Raw genomic sequence first — 18,866 nt, forward strand, 5'->3', positions numbered from 1 at the left:
AAGAAAGACTGAGGCTGAGCTTTTGATGGCTAAAGAAGTATTTCTTTGCAGATGTACAATATCAAACAACTGACCCCCGTTTTTCTTGGCGATATATTGAAGAATTGTTTTGGGCTTCTTTTTATTCCAATACAATTCGAATGGGCGTCAATTTTCCGTCACTTTTTTGTTGTTGCTCATCCGCTGTCGTGTAAGCAATGATCGATGTGCTTTTGCAACCGTATCGCACTGAAAACAACATGACATGACCTCCAAATGTGGAAGGCTAGGCTAGGCTAGGCTAGGCTAGGCTAGGCTAGCTGCTGACGTCCGCCTCGGTAGACAGTAAATAGTCGTGCATTGGTCGATTACAAACTCAATGTTGGTGGGCCCAAAAATCATGGTCAAGCATGCCTTGTCTTGGTCCCGGAAGTGATCACGTGACGTGCTCCCGTCCACTATTGTGGTCCAAGCAGGACACTTACGCAAGCCGCCAATAACACAGAGAGGAAAAGTGCAACGGGGCTCCAAATGTCGCTCCGCTAATCACAGCTTGGAATGTAGGCCAAAGGTGGCTCTTGCCGCCCGCCGCCGCCGTCGGCCTTGAGGAGTCTCCCCCGTGAGAAAGCTTTGGGGGGGGGGGGGGGCGGCATGTGGCCTCGATCCAGGCCCGAGTCCCCGCTGGCCGCGCTGGAAGCTTTGACGAGTCAAAAGTCTTATCGGGGGGAAGCACCGGAGGAACTGCGATCTTCCCTTCGGACAAAGCCCCCCCCGACCCCGGCCCGGCCCGGCCCGGCCCACTGCTGGCCTTTGCTGAACAAGTCACACACACACATTACATTTCCTTCTGGTGCTTCCAGGGAGACAACTTGCACCACCACATCATTATGTAATTGCTATTATTATTCTTTTAATGGATCCAAGTGCCCTAAATGTGCCTTCTCTATACTAAAATAAGTGACTTCCTGTTTTTCTTTTGCCAAGGGTTCTTGAAATGTTACTTTTTTTGTTTTGTTGTTCTTTTGTTCCAAATGTTTCTAGCAAGTAGCGTGCAGATCATTGAAACTGGCAACAGGGGCAAATTTTTCTTGAGCACGTTTCCTTCGTAACTGGAAATGGGAGACGGTGCCCCTGGATATGGAGCCTTTCACCCCAAATGGCTGACATCCTGTGCATGTTCCTGCACGGGTCCTTGAAATTTTGTGATGAACGCATCATGAGATTCTTGCTTTATTTTGCTCACATGGACATTTTTAGTGGAAAAAAAGAAGGAAACGCTCGCCCCAAAATGGCCGTCTTCCTGTGCAATTTCTGACGTGGCTCGTTGAGACTTTTTTTTCTCCCAAATTCTGTGTTGATTGATGAAACTGGTCTTGGGGTGCGGAGTTTTGGGGGTGGGGCCTCTGGCAGTGCCTTTCCATGTGTCGTCAGTGTGATTTGCGTCCCGTCAGCCCGGGCCACTTTTTAAAAATGACGGAAGTGGATTTTTGTCCGTCGGCGTCATCGTCGACAGGCGTCCGTCAGTGAGCGCCGCCCATTTTGCTGACGTTCTTGGGGGACACCGACGGACGGACGGACGGACGGACCGACCTAACTGACGGACTGACCAAGTGACCATGACAATTGGGTTTGTCGTGAAGAGTGATGGACTGATGAATGCCCAATTTGGTCAAATGCCCACCTCTGCTGTTTGGCACCGTCAGGCGGGAATGTGTGCAGATGAAGCGTTGGAAGCAAAACGTTTGGTGTCGTCCGCCGCAAAGTAACGCACGCGAGAACACGCTGGGCGATGCGATATTTGAAGCTCGCAAGTGCATCCGTAGCGGACGTGAACATTGTGAGAAGCAAGCGGCCCATCCGATGCGTCGTTTTGGCGCTCAAGGGTCGCCAAAGTGGCGCCAAAGTGGCACCAAAGTGGCGCAATCGTAGCGACCTCCGCTGGGCAAAGTTGGCGACGAGCGCGAGAAGGATTGAAAAAGTGGCCTTAATGGTGTTGTGTGCGGATGGAAAGTGTTCACACTTGAGCGCCCTAAACGTTCAAACAGTGCGGGTGGGCGGAGCCGCAGGCGTCGGAGACGTCTGTGCTCGTTTGTTTGGATCCGAGCCGGAGAAGCGCACCGTAGCATGTGCACACAGAACGCGCGTGTGTGTGTGTGTGTGCCCTCAGGCTGCAATGGCAGCGATGACGAGCAGATGAGCAGCTTGTACCTCAAGTCTCTGGAGGGCTTCGTCACCGTGGTAACGTCGGACGGCGACATGATCTTCCTGTCCGAGAACATCAACAAGTTCATGGGCCTCACGCAGGTACGCACGCACAGTCATGCGCCGTTAAGTGGAAATCTCGCTAGCAGAGGGGGCCACCATTAAGCTTTACTTAAAAATGCCCCCAAAAATCAAATAAAATACAAACTTTGATGAGACATGAAAATGACAATACATGAAAATATTATTAAATGAATGCTAATAGTGTATAGATTCCCAAAAATGTGAATTGATGTGTTGTCGTTCTTTTGGTTCTCGTGTTGTTTGGCACGACTTGAGGAACTACTTTTTCATTTTTGTATTTCTTCAGTCTTATAATATTATGAATAATATTATTAATTAAGAAAGCTCAAGAATAAAAAGGCTTCTTTTGTTCTTCTTTTGATGCCAACACTGAAGATAATCAGAGGGCTTAATCAAACTGTGTATCTGTTAGTTCTGAAATCTATATTCTTCATATTTCTTATTTGCGCAAGACCTTGTACAGTATTCTTTGCCTTTGATTGATTACATCCTTAAATGTGTGTTAAAACCTATTTTGTGAATTTCCGAATTCCATCTCCACGTGAGCATGTGCAGAAGGTTTCCCTCCGTTCTGTGATCTGTTTACCCCCCCAAAAAAATAAATGAAAATTTCTAATTGTGTTATCCACGCGTGTTGAGCCAGTAAATTTGATTTGGCTCGTATCCTAACGCGTTTACGTGTATCTTAAAAGTCTAGTTGCGTAAATAATCGCATTTGGTCTTAACAGCAGACCGATTAGCAGCTTTGTTGTCGTGACTTTTAAGAGCAGAGCAGAGCAATCGTCGTCGTCGTCGTCGTCGTCAACAAACCACTTTTGCGTTTGTCAGCGCTAGCTGGTCTTTTCATGTAGCCATAGCAACCAGCTATCATTTGGTTTATTTTGAGGTTGTTTTGAGGGTTTGTTTTTTTTACAGCTTTTCACTTTGCACATCGTTTTTGACGCCCCCTTGTTTTGATGCTGAACCAGCCATGCTTGACGTCCTAGTTTGAAAGCCACGACGATGATTTCAAATTTGAGGCCAATTGGGAGCCCGGTGCACTCGCGGCGGCGGCGGCCGCCCAAAGGCGCTTCTTGCATAACGGGAAGCAAAATGCGAACGACAAACCTTTTGGTAGCAACCGTTTGAGTTCTACGAGTTTGAGCTTTTTTTATACAATCGTAGACATTCAAGTATGACCGATTGCTCACGAGCAAGGCAACTTCTTTGCTGTCTGCTGACATGAATGCAAAATGGCTGCTACATCCTGGTGGCACTTGACATCACAGTTCCCTCTGGTGTATTGCAACAACAGGCCCCCTTCAATCGCCAATGGAGTTCAGCTTGAGTGACGTGGAAGGACCGGAAGAAAAACAAAAGAAACTCAAAAGACACCAAGCCGCTAGAATAAACATCTTTGGAACATCTCTGCCAATGAAATGAATACAGCGCCGATGCCGTTAGCGCTCCAATTGGATGAAGTTGTTGAACTCGATTTCCCTTTGTGCTTGTCAGGTGGAGCTGACTGGCCAAAGCATCTTCGACTTCACGCACCCGTGCGACCACGACGAGATCAGGGAGAACCTCAGCCTCAAGACAGCCAGTGAGCGTGACAGCCCCGCTTCCTGCCGTCTTGCTTCGCGCGCAGCCGACGTGGCTGCTTTGAGTGCTTGTTGTCGAACGCGGCCGGTCGAGCGCCGTTCATCCGGGCATCCGTTTGGCGCGGCGCTTCTCCTCGCCGGGCTTGCGGCGTAGGCCAGAAAAAAACGCCGCCCCTTCTTTGACTGTGCGGGAGCCGTGCAGCTTTATGTCGCCACGTGTGGATGGCTTTGTTTTGGGGGGGGTTTCCAGACAATAATAGTTTGGTCGGCCTACTTTTGGTCAAACTGGATCGCTGTAAGGAGGAGCTGTTCGTCCCCGGAGTGAAACGCGTGCAGTTACGCTTTCGCTCGGTCATCTTATCACAGGCGGGATGTGTTTGGCGCGGTTTGAAGTTCCCCGACCGACACAACCCTCCCAATTTTCATGTGAGTTTAGGACCCGCCGGAAAGTGAGCGCCCGTGCAAATTTCAAGGTAGTGTTTTCCCTCATGGAGGCAGCGCTTCATCCCCAAGCCGCCAAACGAGCGTAGCCGATCCCCAAACACTGGCCCCTCCCATGCGGGCAACGGCGAATGGCTCGATGTCAAATCCACGGTGGCGCGTCAAGGCAAAAGCGGCACACATATTTGCTGGTCAGCGTATTGCGCGGCAACTCAAATGTGCTTGTGGGTCGAAAGTCAAGCTCGCGGCAGTTACGTAAGCTTCTATCTCATGAGAGCGACATGCGAACGCCGGCTCAGAGGTCGCGTCGACGGCGGAGGGCCGGTGCGTGTGTGCGCGCGCGCACGTGAGCGACTGGGAAAGAAAGCAACACACACACGACATTGCACGCATGCCGTCCGTCGATAAGACTTATCAGCGGCGCAAGCGGAGCAATCTGGTTTCTTTCATACTTTTTTTTTTCTCTGCTCTCACACACACACACACGCAACGCTTGAGGGCGTTCTAAAATGTTGCTGAGGGAGGACGCACGTTACAAAAAAGTAACAAAGTGCAGGAAGATGACAACCGTGCACTTTGGTTTGTGCCCGATCGCCATGAGTCCCTCTGCCTCCTGCTGGTTTTCTCGTCGATTGTCTTTTTTTGCTCTTATTAAATCCACATCAAGCAAATAATGTGAGATGATTTGTTTTATCATCATTTGAAAGAGATCGATTGGAATTGAAATGACATTTTTGGAACAACAATCCGAGGTTTCATTCCAAGGCAACGTCAAGCAGCTCTCAACAATAGAAATAATTCAAAATAATTCATAGACAAGCAGAAGGCAAGCAAGAGATGTTTTCATGTCATGTGACGCGTTCCATCGTTTGAATTTTCTTTCCGTTTGTTTCCCCCCCAGGCAGCGGCTTCGGGAAGAAGAGCAAAGAGCAGAGCGCCGAGCGGGATTTCTTCATGCGGATGAAGTGCACGGTGACCAACAGGGGGCGCACCGTCAACCTCAAGTCGGCCAGCTGGAAGGTGAGGCGCGCAACGGCCGGGTCCACGTCGCACGTGACGAATACTTCTCAACCGACCAATAATTCCTCCAAAATAAAGTCGATGCAAAATCACCCAAACGTGCCGGATCCCGCCAGCCGAGTCTTGCGTCGCGCCGGCGTGCACCGGAAGTGGAGTCCTAGCAAAATAAAAGGAGTCAACGTCACGCAAACGGACAAAAGAAGATCCGGACTTCCCCAAAAGCTGCCCAAGAAACACGGAAAGTAGAAACACGGCAGAAGAAAAGCAGATGATGTCTCTTAGCAACCCGAAAACCGCAGCGAAATGCACCACACCAGATCCAAATGGAATCTGTTGCTCACAAAACGCAGCTGAGAGAAAAGCAACAGAAGGGAGAAAAAAGAGAAACTTACTCAAGTCAAAGTCATTCACATAATCGTCCAATGGGATTTTCATCCATGCATGACTCGATCAGAGCAGACCAGCAAAGTTGGCAAAAAGCAGAGTCCGGTGCAATCGAGCCGACGGGAAGTCGAAACCCGCCCGCCGCCATAAAAGCGCTCGGTCGAATGGCCGCCTTTCCAAAACGGGGGGAGCAAAATGAAATGGCCCGCGAGGCGAGGCGAGGCGATTCGATCAGTCAAGCGTGCTTTTTGTTGTTGTTGTTGTTGTGGGCGGCAGGTGCTGCACTGCACGGGCCAGCTGAAGATGTACGCGGGCCCGCCGGCGTGCGGCTTCCCGTCGTCGCCGCCGCCGCCGCCGCTGGCCTGCACCGTCCTCATGTGCCAGCCCGTCCCGCACCCGGCCGCCGGCGTCCAGGCGCCGCTGGACAGCAGGACCTTCCTCAGCCGGCACAGCATGGACATGAAGTTCACCTACTGCGACGACAGGTGCCGGAAATCACCTCTTCCGTTGCTTTTGTGGCCCTTTATTTGTTTGGGGTTGCGGCGGGAGGCGTCAATTCTTCTCAGCAAGTTCGAGAGCGACATTAAAGTTTAAACCCGAAGCCAAACTGCACGAGGTGTTTATTTATCCAGGGAGGCGTCAATTCATCTCAGCGTGTTGTAAAGGTCAGAGTGGATTTTAAAATACGTTGAGAATACTTGAGTGCAACATAGTCATGGAAGTAGACACCGGCGCAAAGTGACCGTGAGGCGTTTATTTGCGGGAGGCTCGACAAGTTAGGAAGTGGATTGGCGGATCGGGCAGAGCGGACGGGAACGTACGCCGCACATTGGCAAGGCGTTTCTCATTTATCGGCGCTTATTTTGCGCATCAACCTTGTTGTTACGTTTCCACGGCAACGGTGTTGCGGTCGCTGTTACCTGGAGGCTGCTCTCCTTTTTTGCGCTCTGTCATTGCTGGCGCAAGAAGAAGCACGCGCGCGCGCGCGCGCGCACACACACTGATTGGAGTTACACAAGCTTCTAATCTTTTCAAGTTGCTCACGCAGGACAAAGGTTTCTTGTGGGCGAGAGTGCGCGTCTGTGTGTGTGTTTGCGTGTGCGTGTGCCTGTGTATGCGTGACTCCACTACAAACAAGGGCCCATTTTTCTTTTCAGACACATTTTTGGGGGTTGATAGTGTCCCAAATCCTGCATCCAATTAAGTGAATGAGCTTATTGAAGGTGCTGGCGCTTGAGAGAGGAGACGCGCGCGCGCCCGCGCACACACAAAAGGTGGTGTCACTTGGTGAAAAGTGCTTCCTGACCAAAAGTGGCGCGTCATGGGCAAGCAAGGCAGCAGCCGCGATGCGGTGCACAGAGCGGCCACCGGAGGGCGACGGACTTGCCGAACGCAAAGCCAGCGGCCAACGTTCGGGCGTGACTTGGCTCCTCCCATTTGACGATTGCGAATATATTGGCAAACAACGTTTGCGGTTGCTCACTCAAAGTATTGATTTGGGGAAGAGAGGTGTTTATTTTTTCTCAAGTGCACAACACGGCATTGTTTGACTTGCCGCTCAGATGTCTGCCTGATTTTTCCTGTCGACGTGCCTGGTTAGGTGCTGCTGTTTTGTCTAGCCACAGTGTCAAGCTGCAAGTAACTGAGGCCTCCCCTAAAGGGGGTTCGGAATTGACTATAGATGCCACAAGATGACTCTTTATGTCAAACTGAAGCGCCTCAACTTGCTTCAAGTTGTGGACACAAATTGAGCAAATAGGTTCGGGGTTTTTTTCAGCAAATATTGGAGAATAAGTTGCAAAAATTGCTTTTGCCAGACGGCACTTATTTGGGGAGGGCATTTAGTTTTGATGATTCATTTAGTGAATTCTTTTACTTTCTCCTCATGTTTCTTTTTTTTTTTTTTTGGAGTGAATCATTAAGAATGTTGTTTATTATGATTTGGATGCGCGTGTGTGTGTGTGTGTTCCAGGGTGACAGAGTTGATTGGCTACACTCCCGACGATCTGCTGGGACGTTCGGTCTACGACTTCTATCACGCTCTGGACGGGGACAGCGTCACCAAGAGCCACCACAACTGTAAGACGCACGCACAAAAGCAACACACACGGTCGCACGCTCGAGCAACACACAGCCTTCATCCTCGTCATCGTCATCCCGCCGCCGTGTCAACGACCCGGCGTCCTCTCAAGGCTGCTCCCTTCCCACGCCACAAGTGAAGAGTGCAAGAAATGTGGCGCTCGTGGACGTTGTCCAACATCCTGCTCATCCCGGAGCGCCCGAGAGGCGAAGATCAGCGCCGCGGCCCAAATGAGCTTTCTCAACACAAGTTGACTAACAATTTCCCTGTCAAATGTCACAAACGAATGCACTGCAAAAGTTCTCCAAAAGGGAAGTTTGCATTTCCTGAAAAGTGCATCGGAGGTTCGGAGGCTCTCCGTTCCCGCGTGGGGGGGGGCATAAGAGCGAGCCAATAGGGTCAAAAGCGCCAGCTGGTCCAAACTGCGCTACGGCGGGGATTCCCCGCAGGCCTGCAAAGTCAGCGGTCGAGCGTCACTTGCACTTAACCACCGGCTCCCGTGGCGCCCGCTTCACGTGTCATCTCGGCGCTCGGACGGCACCCGACCCAAACCTTTTGTCTCCCCCAGTGTGCAGCAAAGGTCAGGCGGTGAGCGGCCAGTACCGGATGCTGGCGAAGCGCGGCGGCTTCGTGTGGGTGGAGACGCAAGGCACGGTCATCTACAACGGCCGCAACTCGCAGCCGCAGTGCATCGTCTGCGTCAACTACGTGCTCAGGCAAGGCGGCCACGCGGCTCCTCGTGAAGAAAGGCCCGTTTTGGAAGAAAGGGACGGAGATGATCTTTTGTTGTCGTTCTGTTCATAGATTCATGGGAAAAATCATCGACGATAACGTGTTAGTTAGTCGCATCCCTCATTTTGTATTGGCGAGAGGCAGAAATTCCGAGATTTGAGACCATTTTAAGTTTCGCAAGGTGGATTATCGACTGATGAGTCAGCCGTGTGGTGTCCCTTTCTATGAATTGTTTTCAGCCTTAGAATCAACGATAGTCCACCATGTAAAAGCCAAGTGTTGGAGATGAGAGTGGGGAATGACTTTTTAATGGAACTATATAGGTCCGTTATCGAAAAACAGCGATCTAGTGATTTTATTTTTTTTTTTTAGTGAAGCCGGTCTCTCTCCGTATGCGCAGTGACATTGAGGAAAAGAGCACCGTCTTCTCCCTGGAGCAAACCGAGTCGCTGTTCAAGCCACGGCAGGCCGGCGGCTTCTTTGCCGGGGAGGGCGGCGGCGGCGGCGGCGGCTGCGACGAGGAGCTCTTTAGCAAGCTCAAAGAGGAACCCGAGGAGCTGGCCCGGCTGGCGCCCACGCCCGGAGACACCATCATCAGCCTGGATTTTGGTCCGACTTTTTTCTTCTCCACCGAATCTAATCCACCAACTGCTTCCGACGTATTTTGTATGGCATCAAAATGAGTCCCGCGGCTGGTGGTTGTCTTTTATGATGGCGCAGTCTAAATTTGGATCTAAAAGGCCTTGAAATGGTCATCAAAGCTTCTATTGCAAGCGTGCTGCATTTCTTTTACGTAGCACGTCACCTCAAAAGTGCGGCCTTACACCGTTAGACTGTGGCGTCCTTCGATTCATAAATACAAACAGAAAAATCGAGCCTGATCACAGTGTTTCTATTTCCGGAAGGCGGCTCTTACCTTTTTAAAGAAGTGACCTTGAAAGTTTCATAAAATATTTCAATGCGGCTTCCGATATTGTTTGCTAATTTTGTAAGTGGTCACATTCGGTGAAGGCCAGGCGTTCAATTTTCTGCAAGCTGTCTTGAATTTGTCTCCTTTCACCCCATAGCATAGGCAAAGACATGTTTTAGTTTTCTTTTAGTGTTTATATTTACTAAAATGAGGTCTTCATTTTTAGTTATCGCCGAGGCTTCCTTCAACCAAATCGAAATCGTATCTGCTAATTCCGTAAGACATCAGCAGTGAGTCGTTGTCACAGTTAACGAAGGTCAGGTGTCGAATTTTCAGCAAGTGAGCTTTCGTCTTAAAAAGTTACAGCAAGTCAAAAGTGTGGCCAACTGTTAGTGGTCACGCTTAACTCATTCACTGCCAGACATTTTCAGAGCCTCTTTTACCATAAAATGCTAATATGTTCCTGGGATTGAATGGCTGGACTGTGAAAAGACCCCCCCAAAAAATGTCTTTGGGATCGAATGAGTTGTAAGGAAGTTGAGGTGTTACATTTTCTGCAAATGATCTTTCAAAGAGTTTAGTTTGTCTCCCTTGTACAAAAAAAGATTGGATTTTGTACAATATTGTTTTCATTGGAGTTCCATTTGACGGCGGCCGCCGATTTCCTCCGGCAGGCCGTCCGCATTTCGACGAGCCGCCCCCGCACCCGGCGTACGCTCAGCGCGCCGCGGCCTCCTTGGCCGCCCCGGCGACGCCGCCCTGGGCCGGCGAGACCCTCGGAAGCACCCCGCTCCCGCCGGCCGGCGACGCGGCTAACACAGCGCAAGGGAAGCCGCCGCCCTGCAGCGCCACCCCCAGTCTGAGCGGCTGCTCCACGGTGAGAGCGCAGCGCGGCGCAGCCCCCGCGGCAGGCCGGCCCCTGAACAAACGTGTGCCTGGACTTTGCCCGTCCTCAGCCCAGCAGCCCCGGCGACTACCGCGGCGCTAGCGACGGAGACCTGAAGGTGGAGCTAACCGAGAGGCTCTTTGCTCTGGACACGGAGGGTGACAGTCCCGCCGACACCGAGGTGGGTGTCGTCCTCCCTGGCGGAGGTCACGGAGGGGAACGAGAAAGAGGCCTCCTCCAAAGAGTTCTTGGACTTGAAAATGTCTCTCGTGTTGTCAATCCAAAATGTCCTAAGCTATCCCCAACTACTTGTCATGTTGCCACATTTCATGAAGGAGAGGTGTTCCGTTTTCAAAGTCTCTTTCAAAGTTGTACATTTGGCCTCCCGCGTCCTGCAGATGGTACGACAAAGCCCAAAGCTTTGCGCTGGACCGCCCCGGCCATTCCAAGTGCTCCGCTTGAGCGACCGAGTAACTTTTTGTCAAGGGAAACCGTGGCCACAGCGGTTGTGAAATATTTGGAGGTGACGATGATGATGTGCCGCAACGTTGCGGGGCATTCCTTTGACCTGCTTGCGTTGGCTCGGTGTTCTTTCAGCGGGACTTGAGCGACTTTGACCTGGAGACGCTGGCGCCGTACATCCCCATGGACGAAGAGGACTTCCAGCTCAATCCCATCATCCCCGACGCCGAGCCTCTGGACGGGGGCGGGGCCGCCGGGGGCCACGGTCGTGAGGCCGGCGGCGCTCTCCCTCCCTCCCAGCAGCAGAGCTTCAGCAACATCGCCAGCCTCTTCCAGCCCCTCTCCCCGCCCCCCCGGCAGCGAGGCGGCTACCGTCGGCTGGCCGCCCCCGCCTGGGCTCCGGGCCGGGAGCGGGCCCCGGGCCAGGGGGCTCTGGACCCCAGGGCCAGGGCCTACGTGACGGGGCGCGTGCAGAACCCGCCCTACCGAGCCCCCGCCAGCACCCCTCTGTCTTCCATGGGGGGCATTCAGAACCTGCAGTGGCCCCCGGACCCTCTGCTGACGTACGGGCAACAAGCGGCCTACCCGGGGAGCGCGGCGGCGGCGGCGGCGGCGGCCGAGCGCCGGCCCTTCTGCCAACGGAACCTGCTGCACCAGATGCACAAAGAAAGGTGACAACGCGGCTTCACACTTTGACGCGCGGGCTAGGCTAGGCAACGTTGACCCATCGTGGACAGAAAATGTGTGCGAGCTGAGGTGTTTGACTGATAAGAGTGCAAAATCTATCATAATAGCACGCGCCAAAAGACAGAGACTTTTTCGTCTTTCTTCTGACCACGATCTTCTGGTCGGGCACTCCTGATGTCAGAGTTAAGAAGCCTCATTCAGCAACATCGGAGAGAAATGCAACGTGTGTGTGCGTGCGTGCGTGCGTGCGTGTGTGTAGGTGCTTCGAGGAGTTTGCCCACAATTTCCGAGACGTGAGTCCAGCCAGCAACATCAAGCGCACCTTCAGTCAGATGTCGGTGAGTGACGTCGGCATGCTCAAGATGCTCCTTCGTTTCGCCTGGCACCAATTCCTCCGTCAATTATTCCATCGATTAAGTGTTGCTGACCAATCGTGTGATTTTAACACGAGGCAAACCGTTTTTGGGCTTGACTAAAACTGAATCGTATCCAAGCCAAAGCAATGATTCCTGTAAGAAATAACGTGAATCCGATGAAACCCCTCCAGACAGCCATAAATGTTGACAAAAGGTGCTATCTTATTGGAAATAACGTCCAAAAGCAGCGTCAAATGAAGATTTGTATTTGTAGTTTTTGGGAGGGGTGCCAACACCGAGCAGATGTGTGAAATCCGGGGCAAAAAAGTTTGTTGGGAAAGCGTCCCAATATTGTTGTCCGTGCGCGTTGAGTTTTTGTCATTTGTGTTGAGCAGGGCGAAGTCAAGACGTCAGAAAGCATCTGGAAGAAGATGAGGGGCGACGTGGGAGGCGGCTCCGCATCGGCGCCCGGTACGACTCTTGTGCCGAAAAGTTGAGATGAAAATTCCGGTGGCGCGCCTGAAGAAAACGCCACGCTGTTTTGTCCTGCAGAGCTCCAGCCGGCCAGGATGTTGCCGGCTTTGAACATTGTGCAGCAACACAGGAAGTCGGGGTATCCCGGCGACGTGGCAGGTGAGCCGCTGGCTCGCGCGCTGGCCCCGCCCCCAAAAAGACGCGACGGCAATGACGCTGCTCAGTAGCCAGAGTCGGCAGCGTTGTCTTGGGGCTTTTTTTCTTTGTTGATTTTTGAAGTAAGGTCACAGATTTAGATGTGCATTCCAGAACAGATTATTCAGAAACCGAGCAGGAACGCACAATAATGTCTGATTCTGATGCCAAGTATAACAAGGAATCAGACATTTTCAAAAACAAAGAGCTAAAGTCTAAAAAGCATGTTCATCCATAAAATACATTTTAAAATGGGCTTTTGTTCTTTGAGCCTTTCATGTTAATATATCGCATAAAAATTCAAAATGGCTTGTATCATATACTTCATTATAAATGTACTTTTTAAACATAACATTGTAGACAAATATTGGTAAAAAATAAAGGGGAGCTTATATTACGAGAACTTTCTCACAATTCATTATTAATATCAGGTTTTTTTAGAATAATAATACTAATGGTAATAAAACATGTCGACGTGAACCATATGTAAGTTTTCCTCCAAGCGTGCTGTGAATTGCGGTTCCCCGTTTGCTCCATTCCCATAACGCCAAATTGTGCGTGCGTTGCAGGTGTGGCCAGCCGCTTGCTGGGCCCGTGGGCCGAGCGCGCCTTCCTGCCCGAGTTGACCCGCTACGACTGCGAGGTCAACGTGCCGCTGCAGGGCAACCTGCACCTCCTCCAAGGCTGCGACCTGCTGCGGGCCTTGGACCAGGCCACCTAGAACCAGGCCAGCGCGTAGCCTCCGTGCTAAGCTAACTCTTGAGCACAGTCGGCCTTGTTTAGTTGTCGGGTCGGGCCGGGACCTTTTTGTTCTAGCCGGAGTCACACGTGCACAAAAAGCTGCCTTTAGCCATTCCGTCCGTCATTGTTCCTGGACTTAAAGCCCGCCCTGGCCACACTCGATACGGGGATAATGCTAATGACACACACACACACACACACACACACACACACCCACACACACACACACACACACCCACGCACACACACAAACAGACGCACGCGTTTTTGGACCATTTTGTACAAAAAAACCTGAGCCAAAATTTCAATGGAAAAAGAAATGGTCCCGCAAGACCAGCTCGAGAAAATATTTGCGCTCCAAACTTTTTGTGGGTCTCAAGAACCGCATTTGGACCATTTTGAACACAAATTGAGCCAAAATGCCGACGGGAAAGAAAAAAAAACAACAACAAAAAAACGCTTTATTCTCGGGCTGCAACTAAAAATTATTTGAATAATCGATGAAAGTGTCGATTGTTTGTTTGTTTGTGTTTTCAATTCAGCAATGAATTGGATTTTTACAAACATTTTCATTTCCAAGCCTTTATTCAAAACCAGGACATTATTTCGAAGGAGGAGTGCAAAAAATGCACATACAACAATTGATTGGGAATCAGTTGCTGGTTTGGTGTGTAATGTTCATGAGAAAATCAGCCAAAATGTTTGCAAATGTCATGTTTTGATGAAACACAAAGATAATCAGTCTTCTGTCACGGAGGACTGCAGAAATCGGAGAAGATTTACTGACGTTGCAACAATTTGGATCATTTTAGGTTCGAACAAGGTCTCCAAAGTTTGAGAATTCATCGTTGCACGTCTATTACAATTTAGCATCCCAAAGAGAGCTTTTTTTTCAACAGTGAAAGTAGAACGTCGTCAAAGTGCTCATTTCGTACATGAAAATGTTTGTCGTAAACGTTCTGAAAAATATGCGGGGGGGGGGCTCCCCCCTCGCGATGTCACGCAGAGCTTCTCTGATAACTGCTGTTTAAAAAAAAAAAAAAACACACAAATATGGGCTGCTAGCCAGTCCGACAAAGAATCCACAAACTAATTGTAAAAAACAAAAGCGTCATGCAATCATGCGATCGGCATCGTCACAGTTTGCTCTGCTGCGCTCATCTTGTTGGACTTTGTCGGCTGTTGCGATCTTGCGTCCTTTCCCGAACACTTTTGGTTGTGCAATTCTCAGTGGTGGTGAGGCCAAAGCTTGGCTCGCGTTAGTCACCACAGGAGGATTACAGCCACATTGAAAGGGACAAAAAATATCGTACCATTGCGTGAAACGGTGCTGAGAAGGAGGAAAAATCTCGTGTGTTTGTGAAAATGATTGTATTGTTATTTGGATTTGCACCAAATAAGTCATCTTTCAATAGGAATACAATTATGACTGTTTTCTTTCTTTCTTTCTTCTTCAAAATGAGCACTGTAGTATTAGAATTTTGTCTTTTTTGCTATTTTTTGGTCTGTAGCACCTTATTCTCATGCTGATTGTCCTCTTAGAATTTTATTCTAAAATGGATTCCCCCCCCCCACAGGCAAAACTTATTTTCTGCTGACAGTAAAAATTTATAATTAAGGCTTGATTGTTGTCAAATGTCCACTTCCTGGACACGTGTTGCACTCAAGTAAAATGACGTCTTTGTTTTTGTCAAAATGCGAGGTATTTGTCTCATAATTGCAATTTCAGTATTGTAAAGTTATGACTATAATCTAGTCAAATTACAACTTTGTCGGAAAAAAATGCCACTTTTTAACGAATGTAACGTTTTTATTATTTTTTTACTGTTACAACATTACTGTTGGAAGATGGCATCATTTTTTAATCTCCTAAAATTAGACGCTACGGGTGGATCATAGTCACTTTATTCTCGTGTGATTACAACTTTGATCCTGGAAAAGTATCGATTCATATTTCTAAGATTTGAGTCTTGTACAATTTAGCATTTTTCTTTCTCATAAACATTTACTTTTGTGTAATATTGCGATTTTTTTTTTTTTTTCCCCCATTGTAAAATTCAACAATTTAAACTGACTGAAAGTTTAGTGTAGCAGTAATTTAAGTTTAGGTTGTTTTTTTTTTACATGCCAGTTTGTTTTCTCTCATGGACTCTATTGGATGCAAATTGCGCCTTTCTTTTGGTAGCGGCCAAGATTACCACTTTATTCTCATCGAATCCGACTGCATTTTGTCATAAACTGACCACTTTAGTCATATTTGGACTTTATTCTTGTAATATTGCAATATACATTATATACAATATTGCATATATGCAACTGTAATCATGTACAATTTTATATCCTCAGGATTTTTTTTTTTAATCCCTTTTTTTTTTCCCTTGTAAAATTCCAACTGGATCATATTTTGGCTTGAGTCCATGACCAAATGACCAAATCGTTCTGCTAATAATATAACCATGATCTCGTTAAATTCAGGGTTGTTGTTTTTTTTTTTTCTCATAACGCCATGACTTTATTTTCATGATCTCAGGATTCTGATCTTGTTGAATTTCTTTCCTTTTTTTTTTTTTCCCCCCCCTCATCGTTCTCAGACTCGTAAAATGCTTGTGTTTTTCTCGACTTGATATTTGGACTTTTCCCCTCGTAATCCTTTTTGTTGTTGTCGTTGCTGTTCAATGTGGCCCTAATCCTCCGTGGTCAGAGTGTTGTGGGAGCGAAGGTGGTGATTTGTTTTGGGGGTGGGTAATTGAGTGTAATCTGTGCCAATCATGGCAAAGGACCCGACCAGCACCATTGGACAAAGAGGTCGCTCGGTGTTCCTCTGCTTTAGTATTGTTTTTTTGTTTTTTTTTTGGGGGGGGGGCTCTTTAACGTAGACTCTCCTTGCCACCCCCAATCAAAAGTTGCCTTTCTCCTTTGAAACTTATGTGCAATCTATTTATGTATATCGCAGCTGACTTTTGACTATTTTGCTCTTTCACCTTTGGCCAAATGATGTCACTAATGTGCCTGATGTCGTCCTTTTCGCTTCATGTTTCCATATTCTTTTTTTTTTTTGTTTTTTTGGAGGTAATCGTTGTGTTGCGGTGACCACCTTTTGACCCGTAGAGCTTTGCACACGTGCACGTCGCACACTTGGAACGTTGACGGTGGACTCGTTGCGTCGATGCGTCCTGGTACGCGGTCCTCGCCGTCTTGGTTTGGAGGCGCTCCACTTGGCTGGCCAGTACTCTTCCTCGTCCTCGTCCCCTTCCTCTTCCTCCTCCTTGTTTGTGCTTTAAGAACGTCCGAGTAGAAAAAGCTGTCATGATGTTTTCACTTTTCCAATATGTAGCATTTTTGACATTGTACAGCAGCCGTGCGGCGTTGTCGCTCGGATCGGGGCGAGCGTGCGATGCGACGCGGGCGGGCGGACGGGCGGGAGGGAGCGCTTGGCTCCGTACGTCCGCGTCGACATCTGCATCTAACCGACACGCTGCATTCAATTTGTATTTGTATTTGAATTTGTATCCATAGTTTGAAAAGCATAATTGCTCCTTGCGTCGTCACATCATGCTGATATTTTCCGGAAGCTTCATTTAGTTCCCCCAAAATGTGCCTTAGTCTTGCCCAGTCCTTCACTTTGTGCCTTCTATTGAGAAAAGAATTCCACCCACATACGCTAGGTAGTCCCATAATCCCGACGCCAACCTGTCTTGAATTCGTTCAACTGAATTGATTGATTGATGGGTCCCACCTAATTTGACACCCTGACAATTGGACTCCACTAGAGCCTCGATTAGAACCCACTTCTGACGCGACCAGAATCCTTGTAGAGCCCGCATATCCAAAGACTGTGACCCACAAAGACCCCCTTGTGCTGTACAACGTCAATCATCCCCATATATACAAGGCTTGCCCCCCCACCCTCTCTAGTTTCAAAACAGCAACACATAGTCAAAACAACCGTACTGACCCCCAACTGGAACCTGTTTTGACCCAACTAAAACCCAGACGGTCACCAAACACACAGAACACACAAAGTCACAAAAGACCCGCTTCAACTTCACTCCCAACACGTATGCGTACTGCACCGGAACTCCCAAAGTCCCGCTCGAGAACCAACTATGAGCCCATTAAAACAAAGACAGTCAACTACAACCCAAGTTGTTCCAAAAGACAGACTCTGACCCCTTTACTTTACTTTATTGAGGCCCCATTACAACTAGTTCTGATTCGGGTTTAGACCCTTGCGTCCTTTCTAGAACCTGCATAGTAACCAAAAATGTCGATTCTGACTCCCCATTACAACCAAAATAACCCCCTCTAGAACCCACAGAGCACCAAAAGACCCAGAGTGGCCCACTCTCTGCGAGTAGCCAGAGTCCCTTCTAGGACTGATTCCGCAACTTTATCCAAAATGACCACTTTTGACTCCACTCAGAACCTTGGAGACCCCTCAAAGAACCAGCTCTGACTCCAGTAAATGTCTGATTGTGCTTTCTAGAAGCTGTCTTAGTAACCAAAATGCCGTCTCCGACCGCATGGAAGTCAGACCCTTCTCGAACGACCGCTTCATCCGTCAGTTCTACAATCTTGATAGATGCCACTTGTTCTCGAGCCGTGAAGTCTCCGAAGCCCACCCCGCTTGGACCCTTGCAGGTCCCAGTAGAAGCCACATAGTGGCAAAAGACACATCTAGGCCCAATGAGAACATTCCCCATTTTGACTCCATCAGAGCACCACAGAGTCCTTTTGAAAACGGACCTCTGCAAAAACCAAACAGTTGCTGCAAGAACCGACATTAGGCCAAAAGACTCACTTGGCCCCACTTGGAACCCTCGTAGCCCCCACTAGAACCCCCTGGTGACAGTAGTAAGGGGAGGTCGGGGGGGATTGCCAGTCAAAGGTCTTGTCCGTCCAAGTCAAACTTGATCGTACTGAAGACGAAGCGCTCCAAGGGGTCAATGGGATGTTTTTTTTCCCCCTTTTCAAAATGTTGTAAACAACACGGCCACGGATCGAATGATTGGACATAGCGCTAGTTAGCCACGGCCGAACGTATGTGGGAAAAGTTGGTGAACGCAAGTGGCGGCAATGCAGGACTTGGCGTCGTTGCGACGTCGGCTGCGGTTCCGCTCGCCGCGTTGAAAAGTTTCTCCTCGTTGGTCCCGTGAGGGACGTTGAGAACGCTAAGGCTAGTGGAACCGATGCTAACGTCGTGAACGATGGACGTCGTCTGTCGTGTTTGGCACCAGAAGTCGGTTTAACTCGGAGGTGCTCCTGGACGGCACCCCGCCCCCGTCCCGTTGCCGTTCCGAAGGTTCCGGAACGTTCGGGCTTGGGGAGACGATATCAGCATGTTGTGCCTTTTGTGTCGAGAAACAGGGTTTTGTTTTTTCACTCTGGGATCCACGTTGAACTTCTCCTATTATTGAGTTCGCTGAGCCCATTCTGCTTTTGTATATGCTCCAAAACCCGACTGATCTTCTACTATTATATGATACATCTACTGCCTTTGTTATTATGGGGAATTGAACCTGCGCAAAAGTTTCTTTTCTGCACTGATATCTTATTAAAGCATATTATTGACCTGACTGGCTGTCTTGTCATTGTCTGCTTCCACTCTTCTGATACGTTCGTCTTGCAGGCTGAGCCGAGCGTAGCGCGCTTT

At 49.2% G+C, this 18,866-nt stretch overlaps 1 protein-coding gene across 1 annotated transcript in view; it reads left to right on the forward strand.

The window, feature by feature from the left end:
• Window positions 1-18,789, forward strand: part of epas1b (endothelial PAS domain protein 1b) — a 28,001-nt gene extending 9,212 nt beyond the window's left edge. Inside the window, exons 3-16 of the mRNA XM_086045940.1 lie at window positions 2,147-2,283; window positions 3,760-3,847; window positions 5,188-5,306; window positions 5,967-6,175; window positions 7,663-7,769; window positions 8,339-8,486; window positions 8,903-9,111; window positions 10,087-10,289; window positions 10,369-10,479; window positions 10,896-11,431; window positions 11,707-11,785; window positions 12,199-12,274; window positions 12,356-12,436; window positions 13,042-18,789. Of these exons, the coding sequence (XP_085902066.1) occupies window positions 2,147-2,283; window positions 3,760-3,847; window positions 5,188-5,306; window positions 5,967-6,175; window positions 7,663-7,769; window positions 8,339-8,486; window positions 8,903-9,111; window positions 10,087-10,289; window positions 10,369-10,479; window positions 10,896-11,431; window positions 11,707-11,785; window positions 12,199-12,274; window positions 12,356-12,436; window positions 13,042-13,193 (2,255 nt within the window). The 3' untranslated portion in view covers window positions 13,194-18,789. The remainder of the gene's footprint in view (window positions 1-2,146; window positions 2,284-3,759; window positions 3,848-5,187; window positions 5,307-5,966; window positions 6,176-7,662; window positions 7,770-8,338; window positions 8,487-8,902; window positions 9,112-10,086; window positions 10,290-10,368; window positions 10,480-10,895; window positions 11,432-11,706; window positions 11,786-12,198; window positions 12,275-12,355; window positions 12,437-13,041) is intronic.
• Window positions 18,790-18,866: the final 77 nt, after the last annotated feature.

This window comes from Filicampus tigris, chromosome 11 (genome assembly GCF_054856515.1).
Source record: "Filicampus tigris isolate MCC_2025a chromosome 11, RoL_Ftig_1.0, whole genome shotgun sequence".
Taxonomy (NCBI): Eukaryota; Metazoa; Chordata; class Actinopteri; order Syngnathiformes; family Syngnathidae; genus Filicampus; species Filicampus tigris.